Below are 22,659 nucleotides of genomic sequence, written 5' to 3' on the forward strand. Positions count from 1 at the left end.
TCTGCTCCTCTCTCCACTCATATGCATGCGTGCTCTCTCTCTCTCAAATAAATAAAGAGCCCGTTTGTTTTAAATTCTTCAGGCATGTACTTATCTAAGTAGAATCTTTCAATTCAAATGTAACCCACCTATCTAGACAGCAAGATGTGGAGATATAAACATTATTTGTGTGTAGTTTTACAAAATAGTTTACTTCTGTTTTGTTATAACTGTATGATGGGGAGAGTGTGTCTCCCCATAGAGAAATTTCCTCCTTGGGAAATGTGGCTCTGTCTAAGCTGCTTTCCGTTTTAAGGCAGTCCGTGCACTCATGATCATTATGAGTCACCAACTACTTGGAGGAACATAGTTGGCCTCTGAGAAGGTGCAGTTACTTGTCTTTTTTAGACAGTTTATGAGTTTGGATCATGTCAGCTTCTTGGATATTGTCAGTCAGCTCCATGACATGCTGCAAGCAAATATAAGCAAGGTGAAAATCAAAGTTAAAGCTGGCCCATAATTTTGGCCTTAAGCTGATGCCTCCTCCTTCATTTATTTTTGATAGCATACTTAATTGGTTCCATGTGGGCAAAGCAATTTACCCTGAGATGATTATCTCCACCAGTGGGATATGCAGGCTCAGCCATCTGCGAGGGAGAACAGTTGGTCCTGCAGATGAAGCGTTTGAGTGTCTGTAGTTTTCAAAGAGGCCAGGTAATTTTACAGATTAAAAAAAAAAAATGCGAAAGTTCTGTTTATAAAAGGCAAAACTCTTAAGTTGATAAGCAGCATGTAAAAGCACATCAGTGAAACGGACAGAGACACCCTGGCGTTCCTGGCACCCTGACATTCTTTGGGTGGGGGCTCGTCCTTAAATGCCCACCGGGCCCAGGGCACAGTCTAGAGCGTGACTCTCACCAGACACCTCTCTGCCTGAGCATAAATGAAGGCAAAAATACAAGGACCTGGAGGACAGTCTCTTCAGAAGGTAGGAAGGGGCAGTTCAGGGGTGGGGAGGGAGGGCTAGGAAGGGCTTCCTGGAATTGCGCATCCCTAGGCTGGAGCTGGAGGCCTGGAGTGCCTCCACATCCACCACGTGCCCTCAGCATGCTGCCCGTGGGCCTTGGATACGGGCCTGAGACAGCCCTTAGGAGGGTCACCTCTGCACAGCATAGATTTTAGTAATGAAGACTCTTTTCTTCGGTGATCCTTACCATCTCTAAGGATTCTTTTTTTAAAGATTTTGTTTATTTGAGAGAGACAGAGAGAGACAATGAGCGGCGGCAAGGGGCAGAGGGAGAGAGAGAGAGAGAGAAAAGCAGACTCCCTGCTGATCAGAAAGCCCGATGCGGGGCTCAATCCCAGGACCCTGGGATCATGACCTGAGCCGAAAGCAGATGCTTAACCAACTGAGCCACCCCGGCACCGTGTCCATCTCTAGCAATTCTTAACCCTGTCAAGTCAACCAGATAAAAGTATCAGATTGAACCAGAGATATGGCTACTTTTATAGTTCCAAAATGGTCAAACATAAGGAAATTTTTAAGGATTCAACCTCATATTTATATTTACATATTGACATGTCTATATAAGTTGAAATGTAAGAATCATTGGAAATCTAGAGCGCCTATTTTTAATTGAAATTTTTATTGGGATCATTGTACATTTATAAGCAGTTATAAGAAGTAACACAAGGAGATCCCATGTTCACTTCACTCACTTTCCGCCAATGGTAACATTTTTAAAAACTATAGAATAAAATCACAACCAGGTTATTAACATTGGTATAATCAATCCACCTGCCTTATTCAGATTTCCCCAATTGTATTTGTGCTCATTTGCATGTGCGTGTATTTAGGTCTACACAGTTTTCTCACAGGTGTAAGTTTGTATAGCCATCACCAAGTCAAGACACTACACAGTTTCAGTAGCACAAGAATTCCTATTGGCCTCCCCCTCCAGTTTCCTCTCACCCTGCCCCCAACCACTGCCATCCCTAACCCCTGGCAACCACTAATCTTTCCTCCATTTCCAAAATGTTGTCATTTTTAAAATGTTATGTAAATGGAATCATACAGTATATAACCTTTGGGGATCTTTTTTTCACTTCGCATAATTCCCTGGAAATTCATCCAAGTTGTTGAATGTATTAATAGTTCACTTTTATTGCTAGTATTCCATAAAATGGAGGTACCACCGTGTGTTTAACCATTCATTCATTGAAGAACATCTGAATTGTTTCCAGTTTTCAGCTATTACAGTTGAAGTCACTGTGAACGTTGGCATACAGGTTTTTGTGTGAATATTAGTTTTCATTTCTCAGAGATAAATGCCCAAGAGTGCAATTGCTGAGTCATGGTAGTTACATGTTTAGTTTTTTAAGAAACTGCCAGGCAGGCTGTTTTGAGAATCCTTTTTAAAAAATGAAAATGTCTAACTTCAGGATTCTGTGCTCAGTTTAAAAAAAATTAATCATTTTTCTTGATCCTTTTTCTAGCCACACCATATCCTGGTGGATTTAAGTGTTTCACCTGTGAGAAGGCAGCAGACAATTATGAGTGCAACCGATGGGCTCCAGACATCTACTGTCCTCGAGGTAAACTCTCAGTAGACAGATTGGGGTGCCCAGAGCTGCCCATGAGTGAACAGCCTTGTTGACTTTGACTCAAAGAGGCGTCAAATGATGCTTGCAATCTCAACCACTTCTCTTGTCTAAGGCTATGAGTAGATCTTTTATCATCAACTTATCATCAAAGGCTTTTAGAGACATAAACTAATCATTAGGATTGCCCCCTTTCTCATGAAGCATCATTGGAGCACCAAAAGAGGTAAGTGATCCTTCCCACCCCCAGGCCCAGCCAAATGCAGGACAAGAAGAGAACAACCAGCCTGTTGGCCACTCTTTGAAGCATTAGTCATTGTACTGTAACTTCTTTTATGTGAAGTATGAATTGATGTTCATATAAAGATCCCATTTATTACATATCTTGCCAGAGGCTTCTATCCTGAGAGTGTATGAAAGCTAGAATTCTAAAAGCCATCATTGCACACACACACACACAAAAAAACCTGAGCTTTTTAAACTATTAAGTTCTTTTTGAAGGATGAGATGGATGCCCAATTGAAGCATGAAATTTTGACCTAGAGGTCCATTTCAAAATGATGTAGAGGCTTCACATTCACATTCATATCTCTTTTATCCTCTTGAATAAAAAAGATAGTTATATTTGGCTATAGAGTCATTATTAATTGGCTTTTAATTTTGGAGGAAAGTCCATCTGATGGGGAGATGATGAGGACAGAGCATTTTACTGACAAATGTTTGGGTAGTTAGATGTGTTTCGCTGATGGTTTAATCCAGTTATTAAAATGACTGAGTACACCTAAACCAAATCTATTATTTTTTAACATGATGCCGGAGCTCTTACACTCACCCTCGTGAAAGGCACTCTGTCTCCCATGGAGGACTGGACATCGGGAGGTGGAAAGTGAAATTAAGAGATAGCTGTCAGCTGCCTAAGCCAGTACTATTTAACCCATCCACTTCCACTTAGGCTGCCCAGTAGAAACACCTGTGGATCTCTTCAAAATCGCTGGAACCTATGTCCTCCCTAGGCCAGTGGTCCTCAAACTCTAGCATGATCAGCATTCCCTGGAGGGCTTATTAAAACATAGATTTCTGCCCCCACTCTTGCCCCATTCCTGGCTCAGTAAGTCTGTGATGGGGTCTGAGAATTTGCATTTCTAAGGAATTCCCAGGTGATACAGATGCTGCTGGTCTGGAGACCACGTGATAAGAAATGCAACTCTACAGAACTTGAACCAGCATCTCTGAGATCAGGGCCCTGCACTGGTGGATTTAAATATCACAGGTGATTCTAATGAACAGTCAGGGGCCAGAACCACTGGGAGCTCCTCTCCCCACTAATAGTAAGTGAAACGTACTGTTGTCATTTCCAACCAATTTCCTCTTGTTTACTTTTAGGTAGAGATGTTAATGGGGTCCCAAATGACCATAGGGAAGAGAAAAACATGGAGATGCTGAAGATTGGCTTAATCACAAGCTAGATATCCCACCATCCTGGCAAATCAAAGATAAGTCCTGTCTGCAGGGCCTTCTGCAATCACACGCTTATTTTGGACTAAGCCAGTGTTTTTCTAACATTACGCCTGCAGAATGAACATTTGGATAGGTTGCTCATGGACTTGGTTTAACCACTGCTTCTCAAACTTGGTGGCACTTTGAAATCACAGGGGAAGATTTTAAAACACTGAGGCCTGGGTCCATTCTCAGGGATTCAAATGGTGTGGGGTGTGGCTGAGCATAAGGCTTTCTGAAATCTCCCAGAGTCATTCTACTAGGCAGCAAAATTTGAGACCCATTGTAAACAGTGACTCTGGACAAAACCAGGATGGTTTGTTTGTGTAGCCAATAACCTTTGGGATGGTTCCAGCAGGGACAAAGGTGGCAGGTTAGCTTTTGAAACAGTTGCCACAAGTCGGATGTACTGCAGAGGACACGTGGCGGTGCTTTTCTGGGCATTGCTCTAGCAGAGAGGATGCAGAGGACAAGGAGGGATTGTGAACTGGTGCGCTCAGGCTTTGGGCCAGATTTCACAGAGGCCCAGCCCAAGTCCGATGGTGGGCAAGTATATCCCTGTCACAAAGGAAAAACAGGTGACCGGTAGCACTTTGCTTGAATTCGTCTCAGGAAGGGAGAACAATCCCTTCTGGTGCTTTCTTCAAAGGTCAAAATCTGTTCTTCCAAAGTACAGCTATCTGAAAGAATCACAGTGTTCACACAATTCCTCTTTTTCCCTTCTTTCCTCCCACTTTTATCTTTTTGTCCTTAAATTTATAAGGATAAATGGAAAGTGATGCCCTGAGGTTCATGACACAGAACCACCATGCCAGGCTTTTCGGGGGATTATACAGCGAAAGATAGGAATCTGGTTTCTTCTTTCCGGGAGCACCCAGTTAGCTGCGGAGATCAGATCTGAACGTATCAAATGTCAAAAATATCAGGACAAAAGCGCCAAATGAAGCATGGCGTTCCGTGCTGTGGGAGCTTATAGGAACAACTGCTGTTTGGGGGCTGAGGTGGCCAGGGACGGCATCGTGGACCCGGAAGAGGCAACAGCTCAGAAGTGGGCAGCGGAAGTAGAATGTCGAGGAGGGCGTGGCTTCGGGGAAGTCGCTCAGAGCAAAGGTTTCCCAGGTGTGGAGACGGGATTCCCAGGTGTGCTCGCTGGACCGGGAGAGACCCAAACTGGGCGTAGCAACTAGTTCATGTCGCAGAATAGCGGGAACAAAGAAACGTAGCTTGATTTTTTTTGTGGGGGCCTTGAACCTGTCAGGGAAGGAGTGGAGACTAAAGCTGTAACCTGAGAAGAGACGGAGCCACACTTAGCTTCCTTCTTGACCAACCCCCCTTCCCAGGGGCCATCCATCTTTCCCCCTGGGTTTTCTCCAGATTTTTCTCACAATGAAAATAGCGTCATAATTCTTAGATTAAAATCTGAGTTGTATCTAACTACTGAAAACTACTGACTAACCCTAAATTTATTTTTTTTCTGTTGATGATTAGTTTGAAGCAGCAATAGGACTACCAACAGGCTTAGTAAGGGAAGCTCAGTAGATGCTATGGAAAAACATCCTGGCTTTCTGTGATATTCTTAGGTTTTTGTTTTGTAACATGTTCAGGTTTTAATTAACACATGATGTGAAAATAACTTGTTGAAAGCGAAAAAAACCACTTCTTGTAAGTATTTAATCTTATCTCTATGGAATAAGCCCACATTCCAAATTGCTTAGGGGATCACCTGGGTTTCAAGAATTTTTGAAAACTGAACTCGGTCAAACGGAGATACACAGAGACTATTGTATTTTAGCAGCTGAGGTAAGCTTGCTTACAGACTTGTCGTGAATCATCATTTGGCAAAATAAGCATCCAGAAAGCCTGGTCCTAACTAGAATCCCTCTGTCGGGCAGTGGTGGCATCAGCCAGCCTCCTCTAGCTCACTCAGGTTCCTATCACTCTTACCTTGGAAATGTGTGTTCTGTAAGTATTTTCTTCTCTGTCACTTTATTGCCTCTGGCACTTACAGATTCCTGCTACCATACAGGAGAATTTAAGAGCCTTCCATGGCTGGCTCTCATTGCTTCACTTGGCTGGCTTCTCTTTAGTCTTTGGTCTCCGAGCACTTCCTGGACAATAACTAGAGTCAGGAAGGATCTTGAAATCATATTACATGAGGGACCAGTTAAAGGAACTGGTGAAAGAAAACAAGAGTTAAGAGTATGCATTTAGATCCAAAGGTTTTGCCCGTGTGCAAGCTTAAAAACCTTGAGAGAGGGGCTGTCTCAATGTTCATTAAGAGTCTGTGGGATTAAATGTCAAGTCAAAAACATTACAATTTTCAAAAAGGCTCATTCTGTGGAGGATGCCTAAGCAGCCAAGGCTTTTATGTTTCTTCTTGATTATGAAGTGCAGATGCCTCCCTTGAAGGCAAAATCTTCCACTTGAAATTACTGCCGATGCAAAATCAGACCAGGAGAAATCTTGAGATAAAGGGATACGTATCCTTTAGGCACCAGCTTCTGTGCTGCTCACAGTTTTTCTGTGCAAGTAAAGAAAAAGCTGGGCATGACACTGGGTGACTCTTTTTACATCTGTTAATATAACTGTGGTCCCCCGCATAACTGAAGACAAGCCCCATGGTTACAAATTTTCAGGAAAGACCTTTTTATTGTTGACTTCTTTCAGTTGGAGTCCAGGCTGAGACACATAGCCTTTCTGTTTTACTTTACCTACGGTGGATTCTTTTTTTCTCTTTTAGGCAATGTTAGGCTATAGCCCTTCAAGGTTTCTACCATTCTATAGGGGTATCTATTCTAGCTCTAAACCCTGTGAAGACCCCAGGCTTCACATCTTCTTATAGTCCATCTATGAACACCTCCCAGCCTCCACCTCCATCCTGGGTAGGGAACTCAGAACCTACGGTGGCCCTTAGAATTTCCCTTACATTCAGGAGAGTTCATTTGTATATCAACAGAGGGTATTGGCTATATGTTATCTGACACTCCTGGCTTCTATGTAATAAAGTGGTGTTTAGGTGATCTATCTTGTCATATTGCTAAATGTTTTTAAAGTAAAAATTTTAAAATTAACGTGTAACATCCATGCCAGAAAGTGAATAGATCATAGGTGCTGAGCTCATTGAAATTTCACCAAGTGAACAGGCTGTGTGTCTGTCACCCATGTTAAGTAACAGAACTTCAGAAGGCCACTAGGGTCCCCCAGTCATTACACCCCTCTCCCAGAGGTAACACAATTATGACTACTATCATTGAGCTATATATAAATGGAATCACAGAATGTATTCCTTTCTTTCCCACATTTTCTTTTTTTTTTTATTTTTTTTTAAAGATTTTTTTTATTTATTTGACAGAGAGAGACACAGCGAGAGAGGGAACACAAGCAGCAGCAGGAGAGGGAGAGGGAGAAGCAGACCCCCCACGGAGCAGGGAGCCCGATGTGGGGCTCGATCCCAGGACCCTGGGATCATGACCTGAGCCGAAGGCAGACGCTTAACGACTGAGCCACCCAGGTGCCCCTGAGCCACCCAGGCGCCCCTCTTTCCCACATTTTCTATGTGAGAGTCATCCTTGTTTTTATGAGCCGCAGAGTTATTCTCATAGGTGTATATATACTAAAATTCATCCATTCCACTTTTGATGGTTTTTGAATGTCGTGAGCATTCTTGTACATGTGTTTTGGTACGTGTATGTATGAATTTCTGCTAGGTCTCTCCCGGGTTGGGGGGTGTTGCTGGGCACGTGGTATGCATGCTTTGGCCTTACCAGATACTACCTAGCGGTTTTCCAGAATGACTGGACCGAGGTATGCTCTCCCCGGCAGTGCCTGAGAGTACAGTTCCTGCACAGCCTTGCCAACGCTTAGTGTTGACAGAAACAATAGAGGCTAGAAGTTAATGGCATGACATTTTTAAGGCACTGAAAGTAAAAAACCACCGTCCTAGAATTCTGTACTCAGGCTGCCAGCCTTACTTCTCCGCATTTCCCTTCTCTCCCGGCCACCCCGCTTCTTCTGAATTCCCGTTTGTGCCTCCCAAATCCCTTGAGAGTGACCAAGGCTCTGCTCAGCTTCTCTGTCCCTCAGCAGGGCTCTGGGCTTGGCTTCTCCGCCTCCACGTGCACAACTTTGGAGTCCGCAAGTGCCTTGAGGGCAGAACAGGTATAGAATGTCAGGCTCAACTCAACGTGTCGTTCGTTCCGCTGCTATCTTGCTCTTCAAATCCTGTCTGCCTTGGTAGCTCATCTATGCTTCCACACAGATTTCTGTTGTTTTAATTTTATCTGGCTATTGTAATTTTATTCTATTTTTCTTGGTAAGAAGGTACAAGCTAGTTCATTTCAGCTAGCATTGCAATTCCCAGATTTATTCTTTAATTAGAACTTTTCCAGTAGTTTTTAACTCAAGTTCTATCAGCCTAAACAAGATGGATTTTCTTTTGACACCCTGAAATCATCTAATCTACTTCAATTCACAGTGGTTTTGCCCAAGTATTTTCTATTAACATATGCCTCAGATAGGAAGCATCTCTTTGATGCTTTTGTCTTTTCACTTTTAACTACTGTTCATGGTAAGGTCCTGTTTATCCTCACTACTTTGACATACCTTCCCAACCACCTTTTTGGCCTTTGTCTGGTAATAAGCACATAGCTTTCTGAATTTCAGTGATTTGCTTTAAAACAGAGTTTCCTCAACATGTTGCCTGTCCTTAGGAGGTATGGATGATGATTATTATTTTTTTTAAGACAAGACAAAAACAAAAACCAGGAAAGTATCTGTTTGGCAGTTTCTTCAGGAGGTACCAACTATAGGGTAAAGGAGGACAATTATGACTCAATCAGATTGATAAGTATTCATTTATTTTTAATTTCTGCCTTGAAGAATTTTTTACTTGGGGCAAGAAAAGAGTGTCTGGGGTGCTGGGTGGCTCAGTCATTAAGCGTCTGCCTTCAGCTCAGGTCATGATCCCCGGGTCCTGGGATGGAGCCCCACATTGGGCTCCTTGTTCTGCAGGGAGCCCACTTCTCCCTCTCCTCCCTGCTTGTACTCTCTCACTGTCTCTCCTTCTCTCTCTCTCAAATAAATAAATAAAATCTTAAAAAAAAAAAAGAAAAAAGTGTCTTTTAGGGGTCTGTGTAGAGTAATTGATTGATAGGATCAGGAAAGTCAAGAGATTAATCAGATGCCTGGATACCAGAAACCATGTGATAATTCCTAATTGGAGTACACTTTAAATAATTGAGCTTATCTGCAACTCAATTTGTAGCTTGTTCTTCTCATAAGTCTATTTTCTTTTATCTTGGATTCTTTTTTCTTTCACCTTCCATATTACTGAACTTATAATTGAGGTGTGACATACACAGAATAGTGAACAGCACGATGAATTTTCACAAATTGAACATATTATGGAAGCAGCACCCTGATTAAGAAATCGATTATTTTTGACAGCCCAGAGGCTTCTTACATGACTGTTTTTGGTTACTATCTCTACCACCAAGGATCCTGTAATAGGCTCAAATGTGTCCCCCCAAAATTCACATGTGAAGTCCTAACCCCCAGTACTTCTGAATGTGATTATATTTGAAGATAAGGTCCTTAAAGTGGTAATTCAGGTTCACTTATGAAAAGGAGATTAGGACATAGACACACATAGAGGAAAGACCATGTAAAGATACAGGGAGAAGTTGCCCATCTGTGAGACAAGGAGAGAGGCTTCAGAAGAATTCAACCCTGCTGACACCTTGAACTTGGACTTTCAGCCTCCAGAATTGTGAAAAAATAAATTTCTGCTCTTTAAGCCACCTAATCTAAGTTACTTTGTTGTGCAATTTATCTAGAATCTATAATTACCCTGAATCTAAAACCAGACTAAGTACCAAAAACAATAACAACAACAAAAACCTGCAGTCTAATATTCCTTATGAATATAGTCACAAACGTCTTTAATATAATATTAAACAAATAGAATTTAGCAATATTTAAAAATAAGCCTGACCAAGTGGCTATATATTTCAGGGATGCAGGGCTGTTTCAATATTTGAAAATCAATCAGTATAATCCACTATATTAACAGGCTAAAGACAATAAAATCACGTGTTAATATCAACTGAGGCAGAAAAAGCATTTCACAAAATTCAGCACCATTCATGATCAAAAACTTTCAGAAAAACATCATGCAAGAAACTTCCTCAACTTGATAAAGAATATTTATTTTAAAAAACCTAGCAAACGTTATACTTACTAGTGAAAGACAAAATACTTTCCTGGTAAGATCAAGATCTAGGCAAGGATGTCACTTTCACCATTCTTATCCAACTTCATGCTGAAAGTTCTACCCAGTGCAATAAAGCAAGGAAATAAAAGGCATACAGATCGGAAAGGAAGAAATAGAACTGTCCCATGTCACAGACGACACGATTTTCTAAGTAGAAAATCCCAACAAATCTACACAAAACTCCTAGAACTAATAAGTTCAGCAAGGTCACAAGATACTAAGATAAACATACAAAATTCAAATGTACTTATATATACTATCAATTAACATGTGACCATTGAATTTAAAAATATAATACCATTTACAATTGTTCAAAAATTAAATACTTCAAGGTAAATCTAATAAAACATATACAAGACTTGTATGCTAAAATCATAAATGCTAATGAAAGAATTCAGGGAAAATTTAAGTAAATGGAGACTTCCATGTTCATGAATTGAAAACTCAACATAGTAAAAATGTCAATTCTCCAAATTTATATGCAGGTTTTACACAATTCCTATCAAAATTCTAGCAAAATTTCTTGTAGTTATAGACAAGATTATTATACAATTTATATGGAAAGGTAAGAAACTAGAATAGCTGGGTGGCTGGGTGATAGACATTGGGGAGGGTATGTGCTATGGTGAGCACTGTGAATTGTGTAAGACTGTTGAATCACAGACCTGTACCTCTGAAACAAATAATACATTATATGTTAACAACAACAAAAAAAAGAAGATAGCAGAAGGGGAAGAATGGAGGGGGGAAAATCGGAGAAATTGGAGGGGGAGACGAACCATGAGAGACTATGGACTCTGAGAAACAAACTGAGGGTTCTAGAGGGGAGGGGGGTGGGGGGATGGGTTAGCCTGGTGATGGGTATTAAAGAGGGCACGTACTGAATGGAGTACTGGGTGTTATACACAAACAATGAATCATGGAACACTACATCAAAAACTAATGATGTAATGTATGGTGATTAACATAACATAATAAAAAATATTAATAAAAAAGAAACTAGAATAGCTGAAATAATTTTGAAAAAGGAATAAAGTGGGAGGAACCAATCTACCCTCTTTCAAGATTTCTCATATGGTTACAGTAATCAAGACAGTGATATTGTCAGAGGGATAGACCATATCAATAGAACATAATAGAGATCTCAGAAAAAGACTCTCAAAAATATGTCCAACTTATTTTTGACAAGGATGCAAAATCCAATTTACTAGAGGAAAGAGTCTTTTCAACAAATGTGCTGGAGCATTTGGACATCCATGGGCAAAAAATGAACTTCAACCTAAGTATTACACCTTTTACAAAAGTTAATTCAAAATTAATCATAGACTTAAATGCCAAATATAAAACTGTATAACATTTAGGAAAAAAACAGAGGAGAAAATCTTTGAAATCTATGGGTAGGCAAAGAGTTCTTAGACTTGATAAAAAAAAGCATGATCTGTAAAAGGAAAAAATGGTAAATTGGACTTTATCAAAATTAAAAACTTTTGTTCTACATAAGACCCTGTAAAGAGGATGAAAAGACAAACAACAAACTGCCATAAAAATTTGCTAATCAAATACCTGACAAAAGACTAGTATCTAAAATATATAAAGAATTCTCAAAACACAATAGTAAAAAACAAAATAATTGAGAAAAGAACAAATTCTGCTGCAAAACCATAAAAAAACAGGACACGGAGAAAAAAAAAAAGGAAAAGGACAAAAAACATGAATAGATATTTCACCAAGAAAGATAAATAGATGGCAAATAAGCACATGTTCAACATCATTAGCCATTAGGAAAATGCAAATTAGAAACATGATATATCACTATACATCTATCAGAATGGCTAAAATTAAAAAAAAAAGTAGCAACACCATCAAATACCAGTAAGAATTAAGAGAAACTAGATCATGTATATATTGTTGGTGGGAGTATAAAATGGCACAGCTACTCTTGAAAACAGTATGGCAGTTCCTTAAACAATTAAACAGGCACTTACTGTATACCTAGTAATTCCACTTCTGAGCATTTATCCCAGAGAAATGCAAACCTATGTTCACACAAAAGCCTTTATACAAGTGTTGATTGCAGCTTTATTAATAATATCCCTAACCTAGATACCCTTTCAATGGGTGAATGGTGAAACCAACCTTGGTAAACCCATAGCATGGAATACTACTCAGGATTAAAAGTTAGCAAACTGTTGAAACAACAATCTAGATAACTTTCAAGTGAATAAGGCTGAGTAAAAATGCCTAACCTCAAAAGTTTACATGCTGTATGAGTCCATTTATATAACATCCTTAAAATGACAAAATTATAGAAATGGAGCACAGATTAGTAGTTACCAAGGATTAAGGAGGGGTTGGGGGAAGGTGGGATGAGGATGTGAGAATAAAAAGTTGACATGAGTGATCCTTGTGGAGATACAAATGCTCTGTATCTTGACTGCAATGTCAATATCCTGATTGTGATACTATACCATAGTTTTGCAATATGTTGCCATTTGGGGAAAAGTGGGTGAAGAGTACATGAGATCCCTCTGTATTATTTCTTACAAGCTCATGTGAATCTACAATTATCTCAAAATAATAAAAACACTAATTAAAAAAAATCAATCAGTAAAATATATATACATACATATGTACATATATATATGTATATATGTCAATTGTGTTAATGTTGAGAAACTCTGACTTAGAAGGAAAGCCAGACATACCAAATGAAGAAACTAAGAAGGTCTGTGAACCTGGTTGGGAGAAATTCAAGGAAGGTTTCACAGAATTCATCACATTTAGATTGAACCTTGAACAGGTTTCCAGGAGCAGAAGATGGGGGGAACTTTTTGTTGTGAAGAATGGTCAAAAGATGTAATGTGGTGTCTCAAGGTATTCAGCAAGCAATGATGAGGTAGTCTGGTCCTAGATCAAGGGGGAACATTGAATAATAATAAGTGCTGAGTTTCAAGATGTGAGTTATAAATGTAATGGGTTCCTTTAGCAGGGAAGCAAAGTTACTTTACACTCCTGACACACAGCTTTAGGAGCAGGGAGAAAGCAATGGACCACCTACTGGCCACTCCAGTAGGCTAAATAAACCTAGCAGTATGCATCCAGGGCTTCTTAACAGGTAGGGTTCACTCAGGCTCTCATAGACAGTGAGAGGCATGATCTGACCTTGGTTTCAGTAACATATCTGGTGGTTGTCCGGCACCCGCATTAGAAAGGAGAGAAGTCAGAGACAAAGAAGACAGGAAATGATGAGGTCCTACACTGGGAAAATGGAAAATGGAACAGAAAGATTAGATGGATAATGAAGACATTTCAGGGGACCTGGAGACACCCAGCTTGGAAAGAGAAATCTGAGCTGATTCTGAATGTCCTAGTCCAAGTTGGAGGGGCCACATCTCAGGATGTCCCTTCCTAAGATAAACACAGGAAGATAAACAGATGGGGGGAATTTGATTTGTTTGAGCTACATGAGGTATGAGGTGCTGCTGGCAATGTCCAGGAGATAGCTGCAGATTTGTTCTATAGTTTGGGAGAGAGTATCAGACTGAAGATAATGTCATCAGAGGTTGAATGAAGTCACTTGAGAAGAGGTTCAAGAACAGAACGTGGGAGAATATCAACATTCAAGTGAAGGAAGGTGTAGGAAGAGACCAGAAATGCAGGAGAAAATCTAGAAGACAAAACTCCGAAGCCCAGGAAAATCACACAGAGGATGTTATATATAGTAGATCCCAGAGCTGCAAAGACATCCTTTGGGGTCAGACATGGGTGAAGGGCATCCAGTTGGACACTTAGGCAAAGAGTCATTGCAGAGGAGGACCTGGAAGGAGCAGAGCCGGATGTGAAGGGTGAGGGCACAGTCAAGAATCAGGCTGGGACTCTGCCAGCAGCTGCCACTAGACTTATTTTTTCAATATAATTTGTAATACTATGATTAAAGCTATATTCCTCCCATTAATTTTCTAACACATGGTGAATGGTTCTCTAGCATCACTTTAATCATTATAGATGTTTGTAAGAAAAACAAAACTAGTGGACCCAAAGGGAATAACTGAGTGGTGAGGAAGCCTTTACCAGAGAGTTGGTCATTTTTAAGTCAAATCATTTGGTGTATATTTTGTTTAAATACAGCTTCCATTATTAGAAACTGAATATTGGTGGGTAAATGGAAATTTATATTTTAGCTTTGAACCTTTTTTTTAAATTTCAGAAATAGGTTATGAAATTTCTGTGTGTGTGTGTGTGTATTTCATGAAAAATTATGTATTTTGTGTTTTCCACTAGTTGATTAAGCTCTCTTATACCCAGTTCTGCTTTCAGTTGCATGCCTGTGAGTCTTACAGTAAAAGACTTTTGTTTCATCACCTCTGGGAATACCATGCAGTTGCAGAATATGAGATTTTTAGAGGCCAAAACTAACCTGGTAGAAATTCAAATCCATCTTTTATCTTTTAGATAAAAGCCTTTGAAATCCTTTTAGTGTGAAGTTATCAGCAGGCTTGATTCTCATATAACCTCACTACTAACCCAAGGATTATTCAGAATGCATGGAGCGTAATGCTTTGTGGCTGAAACTCCTTTTTTATCAATTCTACAGCCCAGTGATAAGCCACATGTGGTCCACCTCATCCTGCTTGGGAAATGCTACCTGCCTGCCCCCCACCCGCCTTGGAGATCACAATACACATTCAAGGTTCTCCTAAGTTGTGTCCTAAAGAAACCTGTTCAACTTTATTTGAATATTCCAAAACTTATTGAACGGTAGAACCTTTTTTTTTTACGTTAACATTTCATAACTCACCTAGGGGTTCTTAAGATAAGAAGTGGAATGGATTAACGCTTCAGATCTAGGATAGCTGCTGCTGGAAGTAATGGGGTGTTCTCAAAATATCTTTGTTTCATGGGTTAGATTTGGTGAGTGTAAGAAAATTTTTTATCTAGCCTCATCGCTGATCATTTTTCTCTCCCCAGGATGGCAAGAATTAGCTTATTAGGTACTGGGCTTTCGCATATTTTCCCTGAAAAAAAAAAAAAGCTCATTAGTTGTTATCTTTACAGTGGAATAAATTTCCAATTAATAAATTAAAAGAGAGTTTATTATGGACACAAAAGTAAGAACAAAAAATAGTTATATCAAGTTCACCAATTGTTATTCGAGGCATAGTTAAGACAAGAGAATTTAATACTTGGGGGACAAACCCAATTTCTAAAACTGAAACCATGTAATGGTTTACTTATTCCATAAATGTATGATCTTACCTACTCAGATTTACCTTTGGAGCAATAAAACCTCTGGCAGCTACTCCTGGTTGTCTGCATGAAGAGGAGACAGGAGATAAGAGCATTCCTGTCTTTATTGCTTTCTTGAACATCTGAAGGTGGGATGGGGTGGGAAAGGTGTACCTATCATGACTATAAATGTCCAAGTCTGATACCAAAGAAGTAAACCAGTCCTCTTTGGGAAACGTGGTAAATCTCTCAGGCTACCGGTCTCCATGTGTTAAAACCTGTCACAGGCTTAAAAAATCAGAGATCTTCTACCTCCTCTGCATCGGAAAAACAATCACTCCAACTTTAAAATATTTTAGGACTTTGGGAGGATCATTGCCAGGTGCAAAACTTTCAACTTTTCCTGTGAGCTCATAGGGTGGCCTTACTTACTTCACTTCCAAAGAGCTCTCCAGGACCCTGAGCTAGCTAGGGCTGTCTTGACCTGATTCCCACTGACAAAATTCTGGTCAGGGTGCAGTGTGGGGAAAGCATTTGGGGGAGGGCATTGATCAAACTCAGCCCAGGTACACCCCCCAGTAGTATAATCATTAGGGAAATCTCTGTCCTTGGTAAGATTCAATCAGAGGCCACTCAGGTTCCTGTTTAGGGAGATTGTTAAAAATCCTGAATTTTCATGATTCCCAAGATGTGTCAGTGTGGTCTGTATAGGCTCATTCTCAGGGCCTAAAATTCTTAAGCTTCCTTCTTTGGACTTTAGTACCTTGGTTAAAAGCTGCCAAAATTGTGACAAAATATGGTGGGGGATTTTTTATTGCCTAATAAATAATATCATAGAAGGTCATAATTCTATATTAGCCACTAAATATCCAAAATGTATAAAGCATGCAAAATTGAGTCCAAGATATGGGTGAAAAACAGCTCGGTGACATTTCTTAAGAATTATTCATTTTCTTTTTCAATCTGAAAGTGGAGCAGGAACATTCTCCTAAATCCCAGGCTTAGAAAGCTGAACACTGCCTAGAGGCCTTAAAGAATTACTTTGACAAAGCCATTTTTCTTTAGTCTTTAAATTAGAAGCAGAAAAATTCTCCATGGTAGTTTGGAAGAAATCTTAAGTTTTTGGATTCCTAAGACTTTGAGGGATGTCTAGAAACTTATGTCATGGTCCGTCTACATCTGCCGTCCTAGAAATCATACTAGGGAGAAATGATGCTCCTCAGTTTTGCAACACCTTCACCTGGGTTAAATTCTAGGATCCAACTATGCTCATTGTCAAGAAGTTCTTTCTTTTGGATAAAGTCATTTTCTGAAGATAAAATGAATCTATTTTTAATTGTTCAGCCCTTACAAGGGAATAGCTGTTTCCAAAACACACACACACACACACACACACACACACACACTCCAGCATCTACTATAGTCTTTTAACTCCTTGAAAACCACTGTTACCTGCCTAATTTTTTTTTAACCTGTATTCTTTGAACTTTTTCACCCCTTTGTCTTCCTGAAAATTGCTGATTCTCACATCCTAATCATCCCTCCAAACCTCTCGTCCCCTAAAAATAAAAACCAATACAGTGGCAAAATTTTTTTGAAAGGCCAAGAATGATACCATTATATCTTGGTTTCTGGGGATGACGACAGGCAGAGAGACCAGTATCCTTCAGAACGCTCTCCTCCTACTGCGGTGAAGTGCATCTCTCCAAGGACTTCTTTGGGATTGGACATAATCTCAACACAGTGTACATCTCATGTGCTGTTAAATCTCTCCAGGACTTGTAGTGTTGACACTCCTGTTGTTTCCCTTCCAGGCAGGCTGGGCTAACATTTCTCATCTCAACTGAAACATATTTTCTCTGTTGACAGAGACCAGATACTGCTACACTCAGCATACAATGGAAGTCACGGGAAACAGCATCTCTGTCACCAAACGCTGCGTTCCACTGGAGGAGTGCTTGTCGACTGGCTGCAGAAATTCTGAACATGAAGGCCACAAGGTCTGGGCAACAAAGCAAGTGACGGGTACAGCATAGTCAGCCTTCCTCCACTGCAGATGCGTGCCAGAGCTCATGAGCAAATTCTCACTCCCCAAAGTAGCCTGGCTTTTGACTGTCTTTAATATACCATTATGTGAAGATTCTCCTTTCCGGTTTGCTCAGAGGATAAATTTAGACCAGAGCATAGGAAAACCAGTATAAATTATGTAAACACAACACCAAGAGGGTATTGAAAATTATTGTAAGCCCTTTCTTTACTCAGAAGAAAGTAATAAAGCCACCAGAAGGAAGAGGAATGAGGGACCAGCTATGTCCTCAATGGTAAAGCATTGCAGATGTAGCAACAATTCATTCGGCCGAGAATGGCCACAGCAGGTTAGCTTTGATAACTGTCTGTGAAGTGAGGCTTGTGTCTTCATTGGAATGCTGACTTGGGGAAGGCATCCATTGGCTCCTGAATCATTTGAGTAGGTGATCAGAGAACCATCTCCTTGTGAGTTTACTCCACTTAAACTCCATCCGGTGCCTATACAGAAGCATTGAGTGTAAAATGAACTTCAAGTGCAGCCTTGAAGGAGAATATAAAGGACCAGAGAAAGGCAGCCTGACTGTGGTTGGAGTGGGGAATGCCCCCGATCTCCTGCTGGCTGTTCAGAGCTGGCCCCACATATAATCTTACATATCAGGCCTTGGCCTTTATTTGGAGTTGGCTCGCTTCTCCCCATCAGGCTGCCTTCCTGGTGGTCGGAGGCAACTTCTACTCTCAAAATCCTGGAATGCCATGTTTAGTGGCATTTAGTAGAAGACACCCAATTTTCAAGCAACTTGAAATACACTAAGTGTACACTTAGTGAGATACACTAAGAATTCAATTTTAAAATATGATCTGCAGCTCCTGGTTTGAAATATAAAAGGTAAACTCAAGGGTTTTACCTCACTCTCCGCCACACTCCCAGCAAGCCTGGCTCTCAGGCTTTATTGTGGCTACTTCACCATGGATAAAGTTAAAGATCAGAGAAGTGACATCATGTGCTCAGGTCACAGAGATGGTAATTATGTCTGACAGAGAGAATTCAAGCTCACTTCTGACCTTCAGTTTCTCTCCTCAAGATTATAATGTCTTCCTAGCCCAAGTCAACTGTGACCAGCCTCAAATCCTTGCAGGATAATGACTCAATAGGATATTGACCATCAGAGAGTTTTTCGAATATTACTGTGCATATGGATCAGTTGGGGATCTTGTTAAAATGCATATTCTGATTCGCTAAAGTTGGGGTGAGGTTTGAGATTCTGCATTTCTAAGAGACTCCCAGGTGATGCTGAAGCTACTGATCTGTACTCTGTAGCCATGGCCCAAAATAATTTCAGCCAACAATCCTTTAGGTTTCTCTCTTTCTTACAGTCCCTGGATAAAGCAGTATAAATCAGTAATAATTGCATTAATGAAAACCCTCCAAACCTTAACTCTCCCACAAGAATGGTGGTAGTTATGTAGACTGTTCTAATGAAAGTAAATAGTTAAGTTTAAGTTGGGTTGTTTCCACTTCACTTACAGTATGGAAATTTGGCAAGTGAAAGCTTACCCTCTGAACAGCCTCTTCAAATTGTCAGAAGGGGTTTCTTTGAGATTGTAGGGTATTATAATCCCCATTTCACAGATGGAAAAGCTGGGACCTAAGAAGGTTGTAGAACCCTGTAATAACCACCTGGTGGGATGTCAAAAACAGAACTCGTGTTCCTTGAAGCTTAGTCCAGGGGGTTTTCAAGTTGACCGCATTGCTTCCAGTTGAAATTTCATTCCACTTCCTTGAATGCAGGGTTGGTGCCTCTTTTGTGGAACAGGTAATTGTCATTTCAGTCTTACTGTGAGGGAGACCGTTCCTTCCAAAATCCTTGTCTCCTTCCAAGATCTGCCAGCTTCTCATCAGCCTTCTGTTTCTCTTCCTTTCTTTCAGGTCTGCACTTCCTGTTGTGAAGGAAATATCTGTAACTTGCCACTCCCCCGAAATGAAACTGATGCCACATTTGCCACAACGTCACCCATAAATCAGACAAATGGGCACCCACACTGCATGTCAGTGATAGTGTCCTGCTTGTGGGTGTGGTTGGGACTCACATTATAGCAGCTGCGAGGCGCCACGTATAGCAGCAATCCATGGGGTTCGCCATGGTCCATGGTCATGCGTGAGTCGTTGGCTTGACAATAGTTACACGTGCGAAACCATGACACTCACAGATGTCTTCACAGCCAGGCATTTCCACCTATCATGAGGAACAAGCATTGCTTCAGGGTAGTCATTTCAAGTCCAAGACCTCATCAAAGCCAGCCTGCCCCCAAAACAGACCCTGAGTTTTATACCACAGACCTTTCTTTTCACTCCAGGAAATAGTTCTGCATTTTTATTGAGATCTGAGGCTCTTAATTTGGAATTACATACATGAGCCATAGGAGGTCCTGGGACCCTCTGAGATGTTAGACAGTATGTTTATATGGACATGCATAGATGTGTGTTCTTTAAGAGAAAGGTAAAGGACCACTGGTTTAAATATAATCATGAATTTATTTATAGCTTTAGAATTTTAAAACTTTGATTCCAAAATGAATGGACTGTTTCCTTGGAGATTCTGACTGAGTCCCTGGAAAGGTAGTAAGCAGTTGTCCAATTTAATTTTCCCCACATTCTTCTCCCAGTGGTGGGAATCATATTCCCTCTGCTCTGTGCAGAAAATAAAAGGCAATCATAAATTTGTTGCATAGGGGGAGGGGTAGCTGGAGAGGATCTTTCCCAACTTAATGGAACTGGCATCCATAAAGTAGCTGCATATCCTTTCATTATAATTGGTGAGATTGGCCTTGATTTGGCACCTCATTGTGCTCCATGAGATCCTGAATTCTACCTGGGCCAAAGGGTATCCAAAAAGTCCCAAAGCAGGATAGAGTTTTCTCCACTCATGGGGTTCTATTCAGGCATAGCTAAACTAGACAGAGAGAGGATTTCAGAATGCAAGGAAAGAGATGTGTGGCGGTTGACCCAAGTTCACTGTGAGGGCCCGGTCAGTGGCTTAGCCAGATCTCCCATCTACACTTCATACTGCCAGAGAGCCCTCCCGGGTTCTTCCTCTTTCAAATCCCCAGGGACTTCAAGGATCGCATTATCTCAAGATTGATAGGGAAAGAAGACATAATATCCCAGGAGGAGAAGTAGGTGGGCCAGCTGGGTGATGGTGAGACTAGTAAGGAGATCCAGTGGGAATTTTTCTTTCTTTTGGGTGATTGCTTTTGAAGTAGATGGTAAAATTTTTGCCATCCTTCCTATATTTTTGGCCTGAGTTACAACTTGTTCTTCTTCCTTGTAAATCATTTATACAATATTTATTTTTATATGGCATAACTAGAAACTTAAATATATTATAAAATATTCTTTATTCTGAACAAAATGACCAAATTAGAATACTTATTTTTCAACAGTGGTAGAACTTGTAATATATGTTTGTTCAAAGTTATCTATAATACTTGCACCAGTGTTGAAAAAATTTAACTTATGTTTGAGCAAGAGGAATGTGTTGGCCTCAAGGGTTTTTGCTCACTGTTTCCTCAGTGGTATTGTCCCAGAAGTGTTCAGGTGGTGACCATCAATGGTATGAGTTCCTCTGCAGGGTTATGGGACATATTTGCATGAAATTTGGTGGAGCCATTGCGGATAAAGAGGAGAGTATTGTCAGGGTCCATCTGCCTTGCACAGGAAAATGTCTGTGGCTCATAAAATGAGACCCCCTCAGGGATTACCAAATATGAACTGACAGTGGTAACTCTGATACGAAATAATCTAAATGGCATCAAATGGCCTTAAATCAGAGTTTGGTAGGCTTATCAATATGTTACTTATAATTGGGGTGAGGGAAGTAAAGGGAGAGAAAAGATATTTACTAAACACCTCTTATGTGGCAGGCACTATGCTAAGCACTTTATATATATATATATATATATATATATATATATATATATATATGTATATATACACACACACACATACACACACACACATACACATATTAAGTCATATAAAACCTGCAAGCACCCTCTAGGGAATATTACTAGTATTTTCACTTTACAGATGAAGGTACTAAGGCTCTAAGAAGCTCAATAACAGAAAGCCTTTTCCTTCCAATTTAGGATATATAGGGTGATGTGGGATTGAAGAGGGAAGGGAAGATGAAATTACCACCGCTAGCAGAACTTCCACACCTGGCCACGGGAATCTGTCCATCTGATCATGTGGAGTTTGTCTAGTCCTGCCTCGGCGGGATGCCATTTGTGTGTGTCCCCTAGATGGTGTTTTTTTCTTCAAGGGGTGGAGGGTACAGCTTCCAAGTTCATTCCTCTTGCTAAAAGAGGTGGCAGGTTAGCTGCTATAAATACTCTAAGACAGTGAAAATTTGATGTTGTACATATCTACAAGTACCATTTTTGTGCATGGCCACTCTCCACTGATACCTGCCAAGTACTGCATGCAATTTGAGTAAGAGACAAAGTCCAAATGTTGGTTCTTAATGAGAAAGTGACCACTCCAAAGCCTCCCTGTCTGGTGTGAGGGACAGGGTCCACAGGGATGTGAACTCATCTGCCCCCCGGGAGAATCACTGCAAACTCTACACAGATGTGACCGCACGCACCTCGTGTGCCTATCAGAATGGCTGGTGTTTCGTTCTCTTGAAAGAAAGTGGTTTGCTCGCCATCCGCAGCCTCAAGGAGCCAAGGAAGGGCCGTTCATGTGGAAGGCTCAGGACTGGTCATCCGTGTAACTTTTCTACCACATTAAACTTTCCATTAAATCCCACGGTTGGTGATGGCTTGAAGTGCAAACAGCCGTGGTGTGTACATTAACCTATGTGCCACTTATTTATTTTCAGACTCCCCATTGCATTCATGTCAATATGGGATTAATGCCTAAATTTTGTAAATATTGTACATTTTGTAAATCAATGAATAAAAGTTTTAAGTGTATCTCACCAGGTTCCTCCCTGCAAATGTGCATGTCAGTCAGTGATGAAGGCACTCAGGTTATGTATAAGGTGTAGGGCTTA

The 22,659-nt window shown here is 40.5% G+C and overlaps 1 protein-coding gene across 3 annotated transcripts in view; it reads left to right on the forward strand.

The window, feature by feature from the left end:
- LYPD6 (LY6/PLAUR domain containing 6) overlaps positions 1–22,584 on the forward strand; it is a 118,119-nt gene extending 95,535 nt beyond the window's left edge. For 2 of the 3 annotated variants that reach the window (XM_036092563.2, XM_078070773.1), the window contains exons 3-5: positions 2,476–2,574; positions 17,444–17,574; positions 19,530–22,584. In XM_036092563.2, the coding sequence (XP_035948456.1) occupies positions 2,476–2,574; positions 17,444–17,574; positions 19,530–19,697 (398 nt within the window). In that variant the 3' untranslated portion in view covers positions 19,698–22,584. The remainder of the gene's footprint in view (positions 1–2,475; positions 2,575–17,443; positions 17,575–19,529) is intronic. The other variant, XM_078070774.1, reaches the window with a different exon arrangement.
- The last annotated feature ends 75 nt before the right edge of the window (positions 22,585–22,659 follow it).

Source organism: Halichoerus grypus, chromosome 4 (assembly GCF_964656455.1).
Source record: "Halichoerus grypus chromosome 4, mHalGry1.hap1.1, whole genome shotgun sequence".
In the NCBI taxonomy this organism is placed as follows: domain Eukaryota; kingdom Metazoa; phylum Chordata; class Mammalia; order Carnivora; family Phocidae; genus Halichoerus; species Halichoerus grypus.